Source organism: Hylobates moloch, unplaced genomic scaffold, assembly GCF_009828535.3.
Source record: "Hylobates moloch isolate HMO894 unplaced genomic scaffold, HMol_V3 SCAFFOLD_5, whole genome shotgun sequence".
In the NCBI taxonomy this organism is placed as follows: Eukaryota; Metazoa; Chordata; class Mammalia; order Primates; family Hylobatidae; genus Hylobates; species Hylobates moloch.
This window is the reverse complement of record NW_026652280.1, coordinates 101,127,607-101,147,947: the sequence shown is the minus strand read 5'-3', so window position 1 is coordinate 101,147,947 and position 20,341 is coordinate 101,127,607. Positions and strand designations below refer to the sequence as shown.

At 43.1% G+C, this 20,341-nt stretch overlaps 1 protein-coding gene across 3 annotated transcripts in view; it reads right to left on the bottom strand.

Annotated features, from left to right (window-relative positions):
* Positions 1–19,154, bottom strand: part of NUP210L (nucleoporin 210 like) — a 150,527-nt gene extending 131,373 nt beyond the window's left edge. For 2 of the 3 annotated variants that reach the window (XM_058439250.1, XM_058439251.1), the window contains exons 1-7: positions 18,926–19,125; positions 16,825–16,961; positions 12,266–12,397; positions 10,249–10,342; positions 8,653–8,803; positions 6,976–7,108; positions 4,725–4,883 (exon numbers count right to left, since the gene is read on the bottom strand). In XM_058439250.1, coding sequence (XP_058295233.1) covers positions 4,725–4,883; positions 6,976–7,108; positions 8,653–8,803; positions 10,249–10,342; positions 12,266–12,397; positions 16,825–16,961; positions 18,926–19,125 — 1,006 coding nt within the window. Of the gene's footprint in view, positions 1–4,724; positions 4,884–6,975; positions 7,109–8,652; positions 8,804–10,248; positions 10,343–12,265; positions 12,398–16,824; positions 16,962–18,925 lie in introns of all 3 variants that reach the window. The other variant, XM_032154498.2, reaches the window with a different exon arrangement.
* Positions 19,155–20,341: the final 1,187 nt, after the last annotated feature.

The window sequence follows — 20,341 nt, the reverse complement described above, 5'->3', positions numbered from 1 at the left end:
TTGAGACTATCCTGGCTAACACGGTGAAACCCCGTCTCTACTAAAAAAAAAAATACAAAAAATTAGCCGGGTGTGGTGGTGGGTGCCTGTAGTCCCAGCTACTTGGGAGGCTGAGGCAGGAGAATGGCGTGAACCCGGGAGGTGGAGCTTGCAGTGAGCCAAGATCATGCCACTGCACTCCAGCCTGGGCAACAGAGCGAGACTCTGTCTCAAAAAAAAAAAAAAAAAAAAAACTAGAAGGAAAGTCAGAAATAAGAACATTCACTTCATTTTACAAATGAGGAAACATCTCAACAGATCTCTAAAACAATTCATTCTTCTGATATTGGAATAAGATAACAGAATAAGATCTAAGCCTTCCATCTGCATTCCAAATCTCATTTTCTGTTGCCTCTCAGAAAACATGCTCCATCAACTGGCTCTCCTTTCTCCCTTTATCTCTGCCATCTTTCTCTGTTTAATTAAGAGAAATGTTCAAGTTTTTCCAATCTTAAAAAAAAAGTATTCCTTGTGTCTTTTTCAAACTTCTACTTTGTTTTTGTCCTTGTGAAAGCCAAGCTGTTTTTACTGACAAAGTGACCCAAGACCTCCTAGTTACTATAATCTTTCAGTCTTTATCTTGACATCACTACCAGATTTGACCTGTTGAACAGTCTTCTCTTTGTAAACTCCTAATTTGGTTATCAGGAAACTCCTCTCTCTGGTTTTTCTTTCTTTTTTTTTTAGTTGAGAGTCAGTTTCACTCTGTTGCCCAGGCTGGAGTGCAGTGGTGCCATCTCGGCTCACTGCAACTTCTGCCTCCCAGGTTCATGCAATTCTCCTGCCTTAGGAGTTCCTCCCGAGTAGCTGGGATTACAGGCGTACACCACCATGCCCTGCTAATTTTTATATTATTAGTAGAGACGGGGTTTCTCCAAACATGTTGACCAGGCTGGTCTCAAACTCCTGACCAGTGATCCACCTGCCTCAGCCTCCCAAAGTGCTGGGATTACAGGCATGAGCCACTGCGCCCATCCTTGGTTTTTCTATAATACTACATTTTTTTTTTTTTTTTTTTTTTTTTTTTTTGAGAGGGAGTCTTGCTCTGTCGCCCAGGCTGGAGTGCAGTGGCGCGATCTCGGCTCACTGCAACCTCCGCATCCCGGGTTCACGCCATTCTCCTGCCTCAGCCTCTCCGAGTAGCTGGGACTACAGGCGCCCGCCACCACGCCCGGCTAATTTTTTGTATTTTTGGTAGAGACGGGGTTTCACCGTGGTCTCGATCTCCTGACCTCGTGATCCGCCCGCCTCGGCCTCCCAAAGTGCTGGGATTACAAGCATGAGCCACCGCGCCCGGCCTATAATACTACATTTTAAGCATTCCTTCAGATCCTCCTCACACGTCCTCTTTTTCCATACGAACCTTAAAAGCTAGCGTTACACAATTTTGTCTTTGGCCAAATTCTCTCACTGTATATAATTTCCCTAGGTGATTTTGTCTACAATAGCTCCAACTATCACCTATCTATAAACTAACTTTCAAATATCTACCTTGATCCTCAGTCTTTCTTGATCCTTGAGGATCTATCTTGATCCTAAATCTTTCTCCTCCAGAGGCATAATGAAAATTTCTGCTTGGATATCTATCCCACTGTTTCGATATTTTAATTTGACATGTGAAAAACTGAACTTGCTATCTTTTTCCTTAAAACTGCTCTTTCTCTTATATTCTCCATCTCCATGAACAGTTCCACTAGCTACTCTATGCCAGGTGCAGGGACACATTATCAATAGTCACCATCCATGTCCTCAAAAAAGATATATAAATAGACAAATACAATGTATTTTAATATTTGATACTTTGGAAAAAAATAACAATATGAACTGAAAATATGGGGGAGAAAAAGAACACTTAAGTTCACCTGGGGAATTCAGGGAAGTGCCTGACACACAGTTGGGACTCAATAAATATTGAATAACTTAATTTATTTTGTAGGTATGATTGTATTTGTTGAAAAATGTCCTAGGTACCTTAAAATGACTAAAAAGCAAACAACATTGGATCAATAGCTCTCCTTAATGTGTGTTAGACAAATAATATAGGCTGCTAACTAAAAATATTATACAAGAAATGCTGTACCTTTCAAGCTTGATAGAATTTTTTTGGTGTTAGCAACTTTTCTTGAAGTGGGGTAGCAGAGGTACTGCTCCTTTCAGAGCAGGGCTACCTACCCTATAGACAGTGTGCCCAGAGTAGAGACATTCTTATTCAGAGTAAGCCTACTAGGCCCTACCTAATCTGCCCCTCACCTACTCTATTACTTCTACTGTTTCCTGATTCACTGCACTTTAGCTTCACTGTCTTCCTTACTCTTCTTTAACCATGCCAAATATGTTCCTGCTTCGGAACCTTTGCCATTGCTGTTTCCTTTCCCTAGAAGTCTTTCACCAATTATTCACATGGCTTATTGTGCCAGTGTCGCCTCATCAGAGAGGACTTCTCTAACTATGCTAGGTAAAGACTGGGTGTGGTGGATCACACCTGTAATCCAAGCACTTTGGGAGGTCTAGGTAGGAGGTTCATTTAAGGCCAGGAGTTCATCCAGCCTACTCAGCCTAGCAAGATCTCATCTCTACAAAAAGAGATACAATTAGTATGGCACGGTGGTGTATGCCTATAGTCCCAGCTACTCAGAAGGCTGAGGTGGGAGGATTGCTCAAGGCTACTGTGAGTTATGATCATGCCTCTGCACTCTAACCTGGGCATCAGAGTGAGACTCTATCTCTAAAAAAAAAAAATCTGGCTGGGTGTGGTGGCTCATGCCTGGAATCCTAGCACTTTGGGAGGCCAAGGCAGGTGAATTGCTTGAGTCCAGGAGTTCAAGAGCAGTGTGGGCAACATGGCGAGACCTCGTGTCTACAAAAAAATACAAAAATTAGCTGGGCGTGGTGGCACATGCCTGTGGTCCCAGCTACTTGGGAGGCTGAGCTGGGAGGATCACTTGAGCCTGGGAGTTTACAGGTTTCAGTGAGCCAAGATTGCACCACTGCACTCCAGCCTGGGCAACAGAGTGAGACCCTGTCTCTACAAAAATAATAATTTTTTGGCCAGGCACAGTGGCTCATGGCTGTAATCCCAGCACTGTGGAAGGCCGAAGTGGGTGGATCATCTGAGGTCAGGAGTTTGAGACCAGCCTGGCCAACATGGTGAAACCCTGTCTCTACTAAAAATACAAAAATTAGCTGGGCATAGTGGTGCACACCTGTAATTCCAGCTGCTTAGGAGGCCGAGGCAGGAGAATAACTCGAACCCGGGAGGCGGAGGCGGGAGTGAGCAGAAATCATGCCACTGCACCCCAGCTTGGGCAACAAGAGCAAAACTCCATCTCAAAAAATAATAACAATAATAATATTTTAAGAATCTAACTATACTGGACAAAATGGCAGTTTGTATACCCAGAGCTTAGAACAATGTTGAGCATATAGTAGAAATATAATAGATATTTGCTGAATGAATTTCTTTCAGATTAAAATTTTCCAAATAAAACACAGAGCGGTGGAGTCCAAATCATGTTTCAATTTTCTGAGAATTTAAATCTTCATTCTCTTCTGTTTTCATTGACTATTACAGATCTCTGTGTACCTTTCTTTCTTTTTTTTTTTTTTTTTTGAGATGGAGTTTCACTCTTGTTGCCCAGGCCGGAGTGCAGTGGCGCCATCTTGGCTCACCGCAACCTCCACTTCCCCGGGGTTCAAGTGATTCTCCTGCCTCAGCCTCCTGAGTAGCTGGGATTACAGGCATGAGCCACCACGCCCGGCTAATTTTTGTATTTTTAGTAGAGATGGGGTTTCTTCATGTTGGTCAAGCTGTTCTCGAGCTCCCAACCTCAGGTGATCAGCCTGCCTCGGCCTCCCAAAGTGCTGGGATTACAGGCATGAGCCACCACGCCCAGCCTCTGTGTACCTTTCTTGGTTCAATCCTTGCATAGCAGGTTTAGTGAATTTTTAAAAATTGCTCTCAACACAATAAAAATGTTAGACATCTACTGGAGACAATAGCATATTTTCTCAATTATCATGTACAAATAGAAAAGAACAAATTAAATAAAATTCTCACATGTTCTTCCAAACTCCGTTTTCCCCATTCCCCTAATTACAGTTTTTTTATTTCCCTAATTACAATTTGATTGAGGTTGCAAATAAGCACTGAAGTTAGTAGATCCCAAGTTCCAACTATACTCCTTTTCTCTACTTACTGTGCTAGAAATTATGACAGTAATAACTTATAATTCTTTATTAAAAATAAAACCTATAGGAAAACACTGTAGTAGTATTATAATCATTCTTTTTGTTTTTTTGGTTTTTTTTTTTTTGAGACGGAGTCTCGCTCTGTCGCCCAAGCTGGAGTGCAGTGGCACGATTTTGGCTCACTGCAACCTCTGCCTCCCGGGTTCACGCCATCCTCCTGCCTCAGCCTCCCGAGTAGCTGGGACTACAGGCGCCTGCCACCATGCCTGGCTAATTTTTGGTATTTTTAGTAGAGTCAGGGTTTCATCGTGTTAGCCAGGATGGTCTCGATCTCCTGACCTCGTGATCCGCCCGTCTCGGCCTCCCAAAGTGCTGGGATTACAGGCGTGAGCCACCGTGCCCGGCAAATCATTCTTAATAAATTATTTTACCAAAGAACATGTCTAGGATGCTCAAGGAAGTGTAGACTGGCAGCTAAAACTTGAACAAAAGGATACTTTTATGGACAAAGACAAGATTAGTCTGGCCCAGTTGTGAGGCAGTCACCATGGCTGTTTTGTCATCCAGTATAGCCACTTTCTCAGAATGAGACCCATTAAGTGCAAGTCTATGGTCTTGCAATTCCAGTATATAATGTTCCAGGGGAAATTTCACCTCTGTAAGACATGAAAGATACATAAATGTAATGACAGCAGCCATTCCAGTAGATAATGATGTATACTTGATCATAAAGGAATGATCAGGAAGCAGACATAAAATAAGAGTATGATCTGCTTCTAATGTTTTTCCTGCTATGATGAATTTCTACATGTAACCATTTGGGGGGAGTATATGAGTTAAAATATATTGTTAGAGGCTGGGTGTGGTGGCTCTGCCTGTAATCCCAGCACTTTTGGAGGCCAAGGTGGGCGGATCACCTGAGGTTACGAGTTCGAGACCAGCCTGGCCAACATGGTGAAACCCCGTCTCTACTAAAAATATCAAAATTAGCCGGGCGTGATGGCACGTGCCTGTAACCCCAACTACTCGGGAGGCTGATGCAGGAGAATCTCTTGAACCTGGGAGGTGAAGGTTGCAGTGAGCTGAGATCAAACCATTGCACTCTAGCCTGGGCGACAAAGCATAGAGAGAGAGAGAGAGAGAGAACTGGTTTTGCTTGTATTCTTAAAAACTAGTGAACTGAGTAGCAGGAGGGGTCATCATTAGTAAGAAAAAGATTAATGTTAATGGAGCCAATACACACTTTAAAAGCTCAATGTAACTTTTAGGCCGGGTGCGGTGCTTCTCGCCTGTAATCCCAGCACTTTGGGAAGCCGAGGTGGGTGAATCACGAGGTCAGGAGTTCGAGACCAGCCTGGCCAACACGGTGAAACCCCATCTCTACTAAAAATACAAAAAATTAGCTGGGCGTAGTGGCGGGCTCCTGTAATCCCAGCTACTCGGGAGGCTGAGGCAGGAGAATCGCTTGAACCTGGGAAGCAGAGGTTGCAGTGAGCCGAGATCGTGCCACTGCACTCCAGCCTGGGCGACAGAGTGAGACTCCATCTCAAAAAAAAAAAAAAAAAAATGCTCAATGTAACTTTCAGTATCAATAGAATATTAAGCTTTCAGTCGATGAATTGAGTTTCTCAAGAAACAACTTTTGCAAAGATCATTGCAATGATCATTCAAGTCCCTTCTGGTAAAGTGTCTTAACTTGCCCTTCAAAAGCTAGTAAAGCTTTTGTTGTTTTATTTATTTAGTTATTTTTAGAGATGAGGTCTCAGCTTGGCACAGTAGCACACACCTATAATCTCAGCCCTTTGGGAGGGAGGCCAAGGTGGGAGAATCACTTGGGACAAGGAGTTCAAGACCAGCCTGGGTAACATAATGAGATCCCATCTCTAACAAAAAAAAAAAAAAAAAAGAGGCCGGGCGTGATGGCTCACACCTGTAATCACAGCACTTTGGGAGGCTGAGGCGGATGGATCATGAGGCCAGGAGTTTGAGACCAGCCCGGCCAGCATGGTGAAACCCCGTCTCTACTAAAAATACAAAAAATTAGCTGGGCATGGTGGTGCACACTGGTAATCCCAGCTACTCGGGAGGCTGAGGCAGGAGAATTGCTTGAACCCAGAGGTGGAGGTTGCAGTGAGCCGAGATCATGCCACTGCACTCCAGCGTGGGCGAGAGAGAGAGACTACATCTAGAAAAAAAAAAAAAAAGAGCTCGATATGGTGGCAGGAACCTGTAGTTCCAGCCATTCAGGAGGCTGAGGTGGGAGGATCACTTGAGCACAGGAGTTCAAGGTTGCAATGAGCCATGATCATGCCACTGTACTACAATCTGGGCAACAGAGTGAGACCCTCATCGCAAAAAAATAAAAATAAATAAATAAAATAAAAAAGATATGGGGATCTTGCTCTGTTGCCTAGGCTGGTCTCCAACTTCTGGTCTCAAGCAATCTTCCTGCCTCGGCTTCCAGAGTAGCTGGAATTACAAGTGAGAGCCACCATGCCTGGCTAGTTGCTGTTTTAATAGAGAATTCAGATGCCTATTGGCACTGAAGCTAAGCAGCCTAACTATGCCATTAATATGTTCAAGATGTGGGGCTATTTCTGTCTAATATTAGTTAAGTACAGCAATTGATACTTTACCACAAAATCTAAAAACACAAGTATTTTTCATATGTAATGTGGAGTTGCTGATCTTGTCAGCAGAAAAGATTTGGGAAATGTGAGTCATAGGAGAAAAAATAAATCACCTTACCTGTCATTCTCCCCTGAACCATTTTTGCAACTTGGTATTTAATATATGTTCCTACTAAGAGATAAATATCATGGGATGGTATAAGAAATATATTCTCCAAAACAAGCAGACGTATTAATGCTGCTGCCACTTTCTAAAAGAGGGAGGGAAAGAAAAAAAAAAAGTTTCCATGGACGGAATCCTCACAGTCATCTTTCTTGTTAAAAGCTTACTTCTTTTAAATTTCTTTTAAACATTTTTTATAAAGATTTTTTAAAAAGCTTTCCTAATCACAAGTCATAATTTCAGCTAGCCTTAAAAAGTGATCATGAATCCTAATACCTTATTAACTTTCTAAGGTACTCAGACTTAGAACAGAAAAGTCTTCTAAAAGAAAAAAAGTAGGTAAATAAAAAGTCAAGTATGCTGAAATGAGAAAAGACTCAATTGTAGAACACAGAAATTCTTTTAGCCAACCTCCAATTAACTGACTTGCCAGATTAAGTTACTTTCCCCTCTCTGTTGAACACATTGATTTTTATGAAGATTTACCCAATGCAAGCTTGGTAGGTTTCTCTCTAGGAGGTCCACACACTCATGTTCTTGCCGTTGAATTAAATGCTTACCAAAAAACATTTGTTTTTCCCAAACCTATTTATGCAAGTTGTGCTTGTAATTATAATCACATTAAAACAAAAACTATACATGTGAAAAGAGAACTGTTATTTCTATTAAAAATTTAAACGTTTCAAAAAAAGTTAAAGGCAAGCTGCTAATATGTACTATCAATTAGGTATAAGTGAGAAATGTAAAATATTAGGGAAAATCCTTTAAAATATAAATTTCTGCACTCAAATTCTTCCTGCATCTAAATTTTTACTTGACTAGAAATTAGGGCCGGGCATGGTGGCTCATGCCTGTAATCGTAGCACTTTGGGAGGCCGAGACAGGTGGATCATTTGAGGCCAGAAGTTCGAAACCAGCCTGGCCATCATGGTGAAACTCTGTTTCTACTAAAAATACAAAAATTAGTTGAGCATGGTGACACACACCTGTAATCCCAGATATTCAGGAGGCTGAGGCCCAAGAATCACTTGAAACCTCCCCACCCCAAAAAAGGAAGAAATTAGAAACTGTAGTTTATCGGAGAAAGAGTAGGTAGATTTCAAATCAGTGAACTCATGGTCAAAGAAAGGCCTTGCACCTACATCAAGGATTGGTGAATAAAATGTAGTTATATATTTTAAGGGAAAATACCAGCCACATTTGTAATTGTAATCAGGCAATAAAATGTTTAAGATAATTTTTTAATGCTTACCTACTTCAAATAACTTTTTCAATTAAATGACCAACTATTGGCCCAAATCACATCAGACTAGAGGGCTTCTACTATAGATAAACATAAAAAACTCTATTTTCCATAGGCAAGACTATTAGATGAAAAATTTATAGCACTGGCCAGTTGTGTTGGCTCACGCCTGTAATCTCAGCACTTTAGGAGGCTGGGGCAGGGAGACTGCTTGAGCTCAGAAGTTTGAGACCAGCCTGGGCAACCTGGTGAAACCCCGTCTGTCTCTACAAAAAAAAAAAAAAAAAAAAAAAAAAACAGGGCGGGCTGCATTCCTGTGTACCTGAGCAACAGAGTACGACCATATCTTGAAAAAAAAGTAAGGAAAATTTATAGCACAAACTTTTTACCTTATAGAATGGTTCATGAATTCGAACTTTTACAACAGCAGCACCAGTTCTAATCCCAGACACTAAAATCACATCTCCTTGTTTCTCCTCTTTTTCCATCTCAGCTATATATATTGGGGGAGCATATTCTGCTTCAGAGTATTTAAGAATCCTAAAGACATAAAATAAAATGTGTTTCTAGCAGAATTAAATGAAGTGTTCTTCCAAAAGTCCCTAAGAGACTTTAAACATAGTTTCTTCAATGTCTATAGAATGTAAAACACTTTTGGCTGGGCATGGTAGCTCACGCCTGTAATCCCAGCACTTTGGGAGGCCAAGGCAGGCACATCACTTGAGGTCAGGAATTTGAGACCAGCCAGGCCAACATGGCGAAACTCCGTCTCTACTAAAAATACAAAAATTAGCCAGGCGTGGTGGCACACGCCTGTAATTCCAGCTACTTGGGAGGCTGAGACAGGAGAATCACTTGAACCCAGGAGATGGAAGTTGCAGTGAGCCAAGATCACGCCACTGCACTCCAGCCTGGGTGACAGAGCAAGACTCCATCTCAAAAAAAAAAAAAGAATAAGAAAAAGATAAAGGCCAGGCCCAGTGGCTCACGCCTATAATCCCAGCACTTTGGGAGGCCAAAGTGGGTGGATCACTTGAGGTCAGGAGTTTGAGACCACCCTGGCCAATATGGCGAAACCCCGTCTCCACTAAAAATACAAAAATTAGCCGAGCATGGTGGCGGGCGCCTGTAGTCCCAGCTACTCGGGAGACTGAGGCAGGAGAATCGCTTGAACCCAGGAGGTGGAGGTTGTAGTGAGCCGAGATTGTGTCACTGCACTCCAGCCTGAGTGACAGAGCAAGACTCCATCTCAAAAAAAAAAGAAAAGAAAAGGCCAGGCACGGTGGCTCATGCCTGTAATCCCAGCACTTTGGGAGGCCGAAGCGGGCAGATCACAAGGTCAGGAGATTGAGACCATCTTGACTAACACGGTGAAACCACGTTCTCTACTAAAAATACAAACAAAAAAAATTAGTAGGGCATGGTGGCGGGCTCCTGTAGTCCCAGCTACTCGGGAGGCTGAGGCAGGAGAATGGCGTGAACCCGTGAGGCAGAGGTTGCAGTGAGCCGAGATCACTCCACTGCACTCCAGCCTGGGCGACAGAGCGAGACTCCATCTCAAAAAAAAAGAAAGGGATTTATGAGCCTCTGGCTAAAATTGTGATGGGAGTAAAACGTGGATCTGAGATCTACTCCTTGGTACTGAAGACAAAATTTCATACTATCATCCTTCTCCCTCTACTTCAGCATGTGCAGGTAGCTTGAACAAAAAGAACTTCCAGAAGATATACCTGGCTCAAATAATTGTGTAGTACTTAGCCCATGAACTCCTCCATAATAACTCAGATTAAGCGATCATAAAGGTACCTACATCTATGTCATATTTCACTCTATCAAAGACATTTCCCTCAGTAATTTATCAGTTTCAAAAAAGTACAGACAGCAGGATCATCAAAGTCCACACAAATGGTTGCTTGTTCAGCATGCCGCTTAATGGCAGATGTCTTCTTCACAGTCAGATGATTTATGTTTGGTTTCAAGTTTACCTAATTTTGCTAGACAGTTCTTCTCTTGCTGACTCGTTGTCCTGGGCAATGCTCCACTCAAACATCATCCCTGCCAAACTACTAAAAGTATTTCCTGTAGAGCAAGCCAAAAGCAGACAAGATAGGATCACATATTTAAAAATATTCAGGTATTTACAACAAAAAAGGGAAACCTAACTAGAAAATTACTTTGAAGCCTCTTTCATTAAGAAATAGAAAGCACTATCATTAATGAATTAAAACATATATATAAGAAAGTTCTCGACACAAACAATAAATGATGTTGCTGCACAAGCTGTCTGAAAGTAAAAAGGGCTCAAGCTGATTAACTTCTGGTTGACAATAATTATGCCATGCTCCTTCTGTTCCTTTCTACATAAAGGCCACCTCATGGTTGATAAGGCATCCTTAATCCTGGTTCCTTCCATACAAATTATTGTAAAAACTTTCCAGGCCAGGTGCAATAGCTTGTACCTGTAATCCCAGCACTTTGGGAGGCCAAGGCAGGAGGATCGCTGGAACTCAGGAGTTTGAGACCAACCTGGGCAACATAGTGACACCTGGTCTGTAAAACAAAAATTTAGCCAGGCATGGTGGCCTGCACCTGTAGTCCTAGCTACTCAGGAGGTTGAGGTAGGAGGATTGCTTGAGCCTGGGAGGTCAAGGCTGCAGTGAGCCATGCTTGTGTCACCATACTCCAGCCTGAGCGACAGACTGTATCCAAAAAAGAAAAAAAAAAGCTTCCAGAATAGTTCATTTTTCAGATTAAAAAAACAAATCACTCAAGTAATTTACAAAGAAAGTGGCAATACATTATAATTTTTTTTTTTTAAATTAACCATGGGGAACTTGGCCTCACAGGATACTTCAACCTCGGCCTCCCAAAGTGCTAGAATTATAAGCATGAACCACCACGTCCCACCTAATTTTTTTTTTTTTTACCACCTAAGTGTTTTTTAATACCTCATTATAGCATTAATATAGTATACAGTATTAAAAGCATTAAAGATTAGATCAAGATTGTAACTTTTTTACAGATTTACATTTAATTCTCCTGGTCTATAGAAAGTGGATTGATCAAACAGAGCTAGCAATAAATTCCAAAAAGTGTTCTTAATTGTTGATCTAGGGCCCATCAACAGAAGCTCAGTGGTAGATTTGGGTATCTAAGAAAAGTTGGGAGGCCAGTGCGGTGGCTCATGCCTGTAATCTCAAGACTTTGGGAGGCCGAGGCAGGCGGATCACTTGAGGCCAGGAGTTCGAGACCAGCCTGGTCAACATGGTGAAATCCATCTCTATTAAAAATACAAACAGTAACGAGCGTGGTGGCACACGCCTGTATTCCCAGCTACTTGGGAGGCTGAGGCACAAGAATCGTCTGAACCGGGTGGGCAGAGGTTGCAGTGAGCCAAGATCACACCACTGCACTTGAGCCTAGGCAACAGAGCGAGATTCCATCTCAAAAAAAAAAAGAAAGTGCCCAGGCGCGGTGGCTCATGCCTGTAATCCCAGCACTTTGGGAGGCCAAGGCGGGTGGATCACCTGAGGTCAGGAGTTCAAGACCAGCTTGACCAACATGGTGAAACCCCATCTCTACTAAAAATACCAAATTAGCCGGGAGTGGTGGCACAGGCCTGTAATTCCAGCTACCCAGGAGGCTGAAGCAGGAGAACTGCTTGAACTCAGGAGGCAGAGGTTGCAGTGAGCCAAGATCACGCCATTGCACTCCAGCCTGGGCAACAAAAGCAAAACTCTGTCCCCCTCCCCCCGCCAAAGAAAAAAAAAAAGTAAGGAAAAGTTCTGAGATAACTAACAATAGCAGGAATATTTTATGAAAATGTGTAGATAATACATTAAATTATACTCAGAATTATTATTCATCTATGAACTCCAAATGAGAAAATAGATATTATTTCTAATCTACTTTTGTCACTCAAGTTTTTGTTTCCAAGTGCTAAACATAAACAGGTATTACTTTATTTTAGGTAATTTTGTTGAATCCTCTGAAGTTCTTTACCTTCAGCATCCAATGCCCTCACCATCAGTTCCAGTGGCGAATCATCTACATAAAGTTCCCGGGCCCGAGATACAATTTCAATGCTGTTTATCACATCAACCTTAACATCACAGCGTAGCTCATGGTCAGTCACTACAAAGAACCCCAAAACTGAGTATTTAATTCAATAGGTCATGAATCTATTAAATGTCTCAAATATTCAAAACTGTATTCTAAAGATTATGAAAAAGAAAGACTATGACTGCTGCTTTTACCTATGGAAGAAAATAGCATAATAACAAGATATAAGAGCCTTTCTTTATAACAAGAGGCACTAGGCCAGAGACTCCAAAACACTGATCTGTGATGATGTTTTTACTTATCCATGGAAAAATAAGAAAAATAAAAATTTTAATCTTTTTCTCCAAATTCTTCAAGATCCTGATAACAAATAAAAATTTTAAAATAGCGAATAATAGGCCATGCTGGCTAACACAGTAAAACCCCATCTCTACTAAAAATACAAAAACCACCCCAACACTGTTTGTTTGTTTGTTTGTTTTTTGAGACAAAGTCTCTGTCGCAGTGCAGTGGTGCAATCCAGCTCACTGCAACCTCTGCCTCTGGGGTTCTGGGGTTCTGGGGTTCAAGCAATCCTTGTGCTTCAGCCTCCAGAGTAGCTGGGATTACAGGCACACACCACCATGCCTGGCTAATTTTTTATATTTTTAGTAGAGATGGGGTTTCACCATGTTGGAAAGCCTGGTCTCAAACTCCTGACCTCATGATCCACCCACCTCGGCCTCCCAAAGTGCTGGGATTACAGAGGTGAGCCACCGTGCCTGGCCACTCAACACTCTTGAAGTATCAAGGCCAGGCATGGTGGCTCACGCCTGTAATCCCAGCACTCTGGGGGGCCGAGGTGGGTGGATCACTAGGTTAGGAGTTCGAGACCAGCCCGGCCAACATGGCCAACATGGTGAAACCCCGTCTCTACTAAAAATACAAAAAAACTCAACACTTTGGGAAGCTGAGGCAGGATTGCTTGAGCCCAGGAGTTCAAGACCAGCCTGAGCAACCCCACTACCATAGTCTACAAAAAATAAAAAAACTAGCCAGGCCTGGTGGTGCCCCCCTGTAGTACCAGCTACTCAGGAGGCTGAAGTAGGGGGGGATCACTTGAGCCCAGGAGGTCATGGCTGCAATGAGCCACGTTTGTGCCACTGAACTCCAGCCTGGGCGACAGAGTGAAACCCTGTCCCAAAAAATAAAAATAAATAATAAATAAATGAAATTACTTTGGATGATTTACAACTAAATTTAGAATGATTAGGAGAAATATCATTTAACTTTTAAAGTGAAGAGAATACAACTTTATTAAATAATATAACAGATATTTTTATTTACGGGTCCACATTACTTCAGGTATACTTCAGTTGTCCAAACCAGTTCTTCATCTGCCCTGTGAACTTTTTCACCTAAAATTATGCTCTCAGCTGGGTGTGGTGGCTCATGGCTGTAATCCCAGCAATTTCAGAGTCCAAGGTGGGTGGACTGTTTGAGTCCAAGAGTTTGAGACCAGCCTAGGCAACATGGCAAAATCCCCACCTCTACAAAAATTACAAAAATTTAGCGGGGCAAAGCCGGGTGCGGTGGCTCACGCCTGTAATCCCAGCACTTTGGGAGGCTGAGGTGGGCAGATCACCTGAGGTTGGGAGTTCAAGATGAGCCTGACCAACATGGAGAAACCACGTCTCTACTAAAAATACAAAATTAGCCGGGAATGGTGGCACATGTCTGTAATCCCAGCTACTCGGGAGGCTGAGGCAGGAGAATCGCTTGAACCCGGGAGGCGGAGGTTGCGGTGAGCGGAGATCGCGCCATTGCACTTAAGTCTCTCACCTCAAGTCTATTCATCATCTTTGTCAAAACCACTTTCTTTACTACACTATCACCAAAACCATCATAAACAAAATTTTATAATGAGCACTTAAGGCCAGGTGTGGTGGCTCACGCCTGTAATCCCAGCACTTTGGGGGGCCGAGGCAGGTGGATCACTTAAGGTCAGGAGTTCAAGACCAGCCTGGCCAACATTGTGAAACCCCATCTCTACTAAAAATACAAAAATTAGATGGGCGTGGTGGCGCATGCCTGTAGTCCCAGCTACTCAGGAGGCTGAGGCAGGAGAATCACTTGAACCCAGGAGGTGGAGGTTGCAGCAAGCCAAGATCGCGCCATTGCACTCCAGCCTGGATGACAAAGCAAGACTCCATATCAAAAAAAAAAAAAAAAAAAAGGACTTAAATGCCAATAGCAAGCTTACATCTTTTTACCTTTATATATGCCTTATAAAGTAGGCAACTCAATACGTATCTGTCCAATGAATTAATGAACAATTTCTCTTAGGCATGCACTTCCCTTTCAAAATGCCCAATCCCACCCCTTTCCTACTACTTGCTCCCATTCAGATGCTCCTAGTAGGACACCAAGACTGGCCCTTACCACTGGGAATCTCATCTATGTACACAATTGTATTAATAGTAAAACTGGGAAAGTTGATTTAAGGATACTTAACTTTGGAAAATTGGTCACAAGTCAGATGAAGTTAAGCTGAGAGCCAGATTTGACATTTTTCCTAGTACTTCTGTGAATTTTTTAATATCAGAATGAATTTGTGTAGTTAAAAATGATTACATTTTAAAAATCGCATATGTGACCAAATCAATGTTTTTTGTTTTTTGTTTTTTCTGACTTTTGTATCCTTCTCTATCCTTTTTAGCTACCCTGCATGACATGGTCTTCAAAGATTCTTATGTTTGAGAATATCATACCATATTTCATTGATTCTTAGACACTCGTTTTTTATCTTTTAACATCTCTGCAATTGGGATTTATTTTATAATTGATGACATCTTACAAGTCCTCTCAGCCAGGCAGCAGTCAAGATATAGTTGTCACTGACTGCACATGTGAGAACATTAAGAGGGCCAGTAACAAAATTTGTAGAATAGGTGTTAGTAGTTGGAAAAAAATCTGGTGAACAATAGTAGAGGACTCTTATTCCCTAGGAACCAAAAGGTTAAAGGGAGTGGGGGAAAAGTGATGACTCAGATGTACTACGAAATTTTCCAAAGCTGGAAACAAAAACAGATTGTTCTATCTAATTGCAAAGTCCACTTAAGAATAGGTTTTAGGTGGTTTTTAAAAATTCTTTTTTTTTTTTTTTTTTGAGACGGAGTCTCTCTCTGTCACCCAGGCTGGAGTGCAGTGGCGCAATCTCGGCTCACTGCAAGCTCTGCCTCCCGGGTTCACGCCATTCTCCTGCCTCAGCCTCTCCCAGTAGCTGGGAATACAGGCGCCCGCCACCATGCCTGGCTAATTTTTTGTATTTTTAGTAGAGACGGGGTTTCACCGTGGTCTCAATCTCCTGACTTCGTGATCCGCCCGCTCGGCCTCCTAAAGTGCTGGGATTACAAGCGTGAACCACCACGCCAGGCCTTAAAAATTCTTTAATTTATTTATTATTATTGTTTTGTAGAGATGGAGTCTCACTGTGTTGCGCAGGCCACGCAGGATGCAGTGAGCTACTGTTGTGCCATTGCACTACAACCTGTGCAACAAAGCAAGACCCTGTCTCTAAAAAAAGAGAAAATGCTGTCCGGGCACGGTGGCTCACACCTGCAATCCCAGCATTTTGGGAGGCTGAGGCAGGTAGATCACCTGAGGTGAGGAGTTCGAGACCAGCCTGACCAACATGGAGAAACCCTATCTCTACTAAAAATACAAAAATTAGCCAGGTGTGGTGGCAGTGCGCCTGTAATCCCAGCTACTCAGGAGACTGAGCCAGGAGAATTGCTTGAACCTGGGAGGCAGAGGTTACAGCGAGCCAAGATCGTGCCACTGCACTCCAGCCTGGGCAACAAAAGCGAAACTCTTGTCTCAAAAAAAAAAGAAAAAGGAAAGAAAGAAAAAATGAAAATCCTGCCTAATACTCTTCATTTTTATTTTATCTTACTTTATTTTATTTTATTGAGATGGAGACTCCCTCTGTCGCCCACGCTGGAGTGCAGTGGCGCGATCTTGGCTCACTGCAACCTCTGTCTCCCGGGTTCAAGCAATTCTCCTGCCTCAGCCTCCCTGAGTAGCTGGGACTACAGGCGTGCGCCACCAGGCCCGGCTAATTTTTTTGTATTTTTAGTAGAGACGAGGTTTCACCATGTTGGCCAGGCTGGTCTCGAACTCCTCACCTCAGGTGATCCACCCACCTCAGCCTCCCAAAGTGGGGGGATTACAGGCGTGAGCCACCGCCCCCAGCCATAATTTTTTTTTTTTTTTTTTGTAGAGACAGGTCTCACTGTGTTACCCAGATTGTTCTTAAACTCCTGAGCTCAAGCAATCTTTCCACCTCAGCCTCCCAAAGTGCTGGAATTAAAGGCGTGAGCCACTGCAGCCAGCTAGGAATCATTTATTCTCCCTTTAATCATTTGAAGCCAACACCATTTGTGTTAACCATCTATACAAAATACCAGATTATTCTACCCCAGACGACATGATACATAGTGTTTTTGCTCTCAACATACCTATTTCTCGAGCAAGAATAATACTGCTGAGGCGTATCGGTTGCGTAGATTCAGCAATGAGTACAGCTTTTTGGGAACACAAGGTGCCATTTTCATATAAAGGCTCAACAGTAACTGCATCATGATGGGTGGAATGCCTGCCAGAACAAAATTCTTAAGAGTATGAAATAGGTGGGTTAAAATTAACTTTTAGTGGAACATAGATTCTCATACTTCTTCCATGTTACATACTACCAGGTATATGTAAATGACACTTTTTAAAGCAGGAACATTGCTTAGGGATGCGATAATTAAAGTGAGAGATTGATGAGAACTTTCCCAATGATCCCTTGAGCAAAGTCTCAGAAATATCCCTCTCTCAATTTTTTTTAAAAAGATTTTTATATTCTTCCCTCAGTATGCAGAAATAGGACTGATGTGTTTCTATTAATGAGACGGGACTTTCTCATACTCTGAGGAAAGTTTCCTTCAATCCTAGAAACCAGGCTGCTGATACCTAGGATGGAAATGTTGCCTAAATTATGAGGTGTGAGTCCAATTCAAAATACCAAAAACATTCATAAATGTTTTTATTTTTATTATTATGTTTTTGAGACCGAGTCACTTTGTCGTCCAAGCTGGAGTGCAGCAGGGCGATCTCAGCTCACTGCAACATTTGCCTCCACGGTTCAAGCGATTCTCCTGCCTCAGCCTCTCAAGTAGCTGAGATTATAGGTGCCTACCATTATGCCCAGCTAATTTTTGTATTTTTAGTAGGGATGGGCTTTCATCATGTTGGCCAGGCTGGTCTTGAACTCCTGACTTCAAGCGATCTGCCTGCCCCAGCCTCCCAAAGTGCTGGGATTACAGGCGTGAGCCACTGCGCCCGGCCCAATGTTTTTATTTTAAATAGAGACGGGGTCTCACTGTGTTGATCCGGCTGGTCTCAAACTCCTGGCCTCAAGTAATCCTCCTGCCTTGGCCTCCCAAAGTGCTGGGATTACAGGCGTGAGCCACCACGCCTGGCCTCATTAATATTTTTGGAGCGATAGAAGAAATGGCTTTCATTGCTGGAAAGATGCCTTGCATCACCCTCACAGTCACGAAACACACACGTCACACTGGATCATCTTACAAGCCCACTTTCCTTATACTTCCTCATAAAATGAGAGGTGAATTTATACTCTGAACAAACTTCATTGCTTCTCCTAGGAGATAGCAAAGGGGTATCTACTCCATCTAGGATGAATGCACTGGCATCCTGAAGCTCACTTCAGTTAGGTTCTCTCACACCTTAGGCAACCACATAACCCATCACTGGGTCCTCTCACACCAGAAAATCATGTCTCTTCATCTTCAGTCAGGAAGTCATTATCCTGGAGTTGTGTGTACCCCCGTCCTCACACTTCAAGCGGGTACCCTTTTATAAATGGGCAATTTTGATAATACAGACAGATCTCATCTCCACCCACGATGAATCTTCTCATATTCTCAGAAGTTTACACTTCATAGTCTCTGGGCCTCACTTTCCTCGTCTGTGAAATGGGAGTAATAGTACTTACTTCACAAGACTGTAAAAAGCGAATGAGTTAACACATGCAAAGTGCTTAGTTAACCCCCGATACTTGGCTGTTGTGTTTTAAGTCCTTCTCACATTGAATAGCCCATATATAGTTAGTGGGGACCCTCGCACCCCAAGTTTTCCTGTTCCTACAGAAATTTCCTCAGATATGGGGGAACTTCCTCTTACTCTAGTTGTCTACATTGGAAGTCATCAGTACCTGAGGCCTCCAACACAGGGCTTCCCTTTACCCTGACGGCTGCTCATAGTGACCACCCCTTCCCAACACACACGGAGAAAAGGCCAGTCCCACATCCCGAGAATTCCTCACACGTCTGGAAGATCGTCACACAGCTGGAGGATATACCACATGAGTAGGACACGCCATGCCCAGGGGTCTGCTCCTCGCCACCTTCACTGACACCACACTCTGCTCCCCTACCGGCTAGGGCCCTTCACGCGGCCCCACACGGTATTCCTGTGGGATCTTACAGAGGGTACCCCCCTCACCCTTACTGGATGGTGTGAGGATGCATATCCTTGTCACCCACCACCCCTCACCAAGTGTAGCAGCCCCGCTGCGCCTCCAGCAGGAAAGGCACCCGGCCTGGCTCTCGGCCAAAGGGTAGCAACACCTGTGGCACGTTAAGTTTGTTGGCCAGGGTCCCAAGCAAAACCAGAAACAACAGGAGGCGGTGTAGACCCAAGAAGAAAAAGAGCCCGAAGCCTCGGCGTCTTGACGACGCCAGCCAGCCAGTCATGGCGACTGCCAGGTCTCTGGTTCCCGCTCAACTACAGCCGGCTCACAGCTCCATCAGCCAATCCACAGGCGTGACGTCAGCAGAGAGGGATGGGACCTGCTTCTTGCTTGGATGTGTGGGCGTTTTTAAATGCAGTCCTTCAGCAAGCCAATATAACGGAAACTTTTGGCACAAACCCAGCTAAAACACCTCAAACTCTCTTAAAGGGCTTTCCTAAATACTGGATGGCAGACCTTTTTAACAGAAAGGAACAAGCAGAAAAGTCTAAAAAAAAAACCTTTAATTTCTTCCAGTTTAATTTCTTCTGTTGCACACCGTTTATCTTAGGACCACACCCTCCACCCGACAAAAAAAAACTTTTTGCAATGATTTCCAGTTAGCATTGGCCCATGCCTATAAACGGAAAATTGTGCAGTCTCTGGGATAAACAGCTCGACTTTGTCAAGGGAACCGTGTATTTTTACTGGAAGTCAGATTCACGTCCGGCCTCCAGGCCAGAATGCAGGAAATGCCAGACACTGGAGTCTCAAAAGCAGCTTTGAAAGTTATCCACTCACACAGCCGGCGTCTAAGCAAATACTCAGAGAGCACTTCTTCTTGTTTTCTCCAAATATCCAAACAGAATATTAACTCAAAGCTGTTTCAGTACAGTTGGATAAAACCACACATTTATAGTAGTGATCAGCATTATATATTAAGGAGCATAAATCCATAGTTTATAAGGATTAATATGGTTATGAAGGAAAATGTAAATAGTTCAGCCTGAAATGTCAGTGTTAATCTATAAAAGGCCCAGCACATTAAGTGTTCTTTCTAGTCTTCATCTTTACTCTGATAATACTTATCTCCATTTTACAGATGATGAAACTAAACATTTGCTCTATATTAAAACCTGTTGCTCTGGCTGGGCGCGGTGGCTCATGCCTGTAATCCCAGCATTTTGGGAGGCCGAAGCAGGTGGATCACCTGAAGGTCAGGAGTTCGAGACCAGCCTGGCCAACATGGTGAAACACTGTCTCTACTTAAAATATAAAAAATTACCCGGGCGTGGTGGCAGGTGCCTGTAATCCCAGCTACTCGGGAGGCTGAGGCAGGAGAATCTCTGGAACCCAGGAGGCAGAGGTTGCAGTGAGCCGAGATCAAGCCATTACACTCCAGCCCGGGCAACAAGAATGAAACTTCGTCTCAAAAATAATAATAATAACAAAGAATAAAT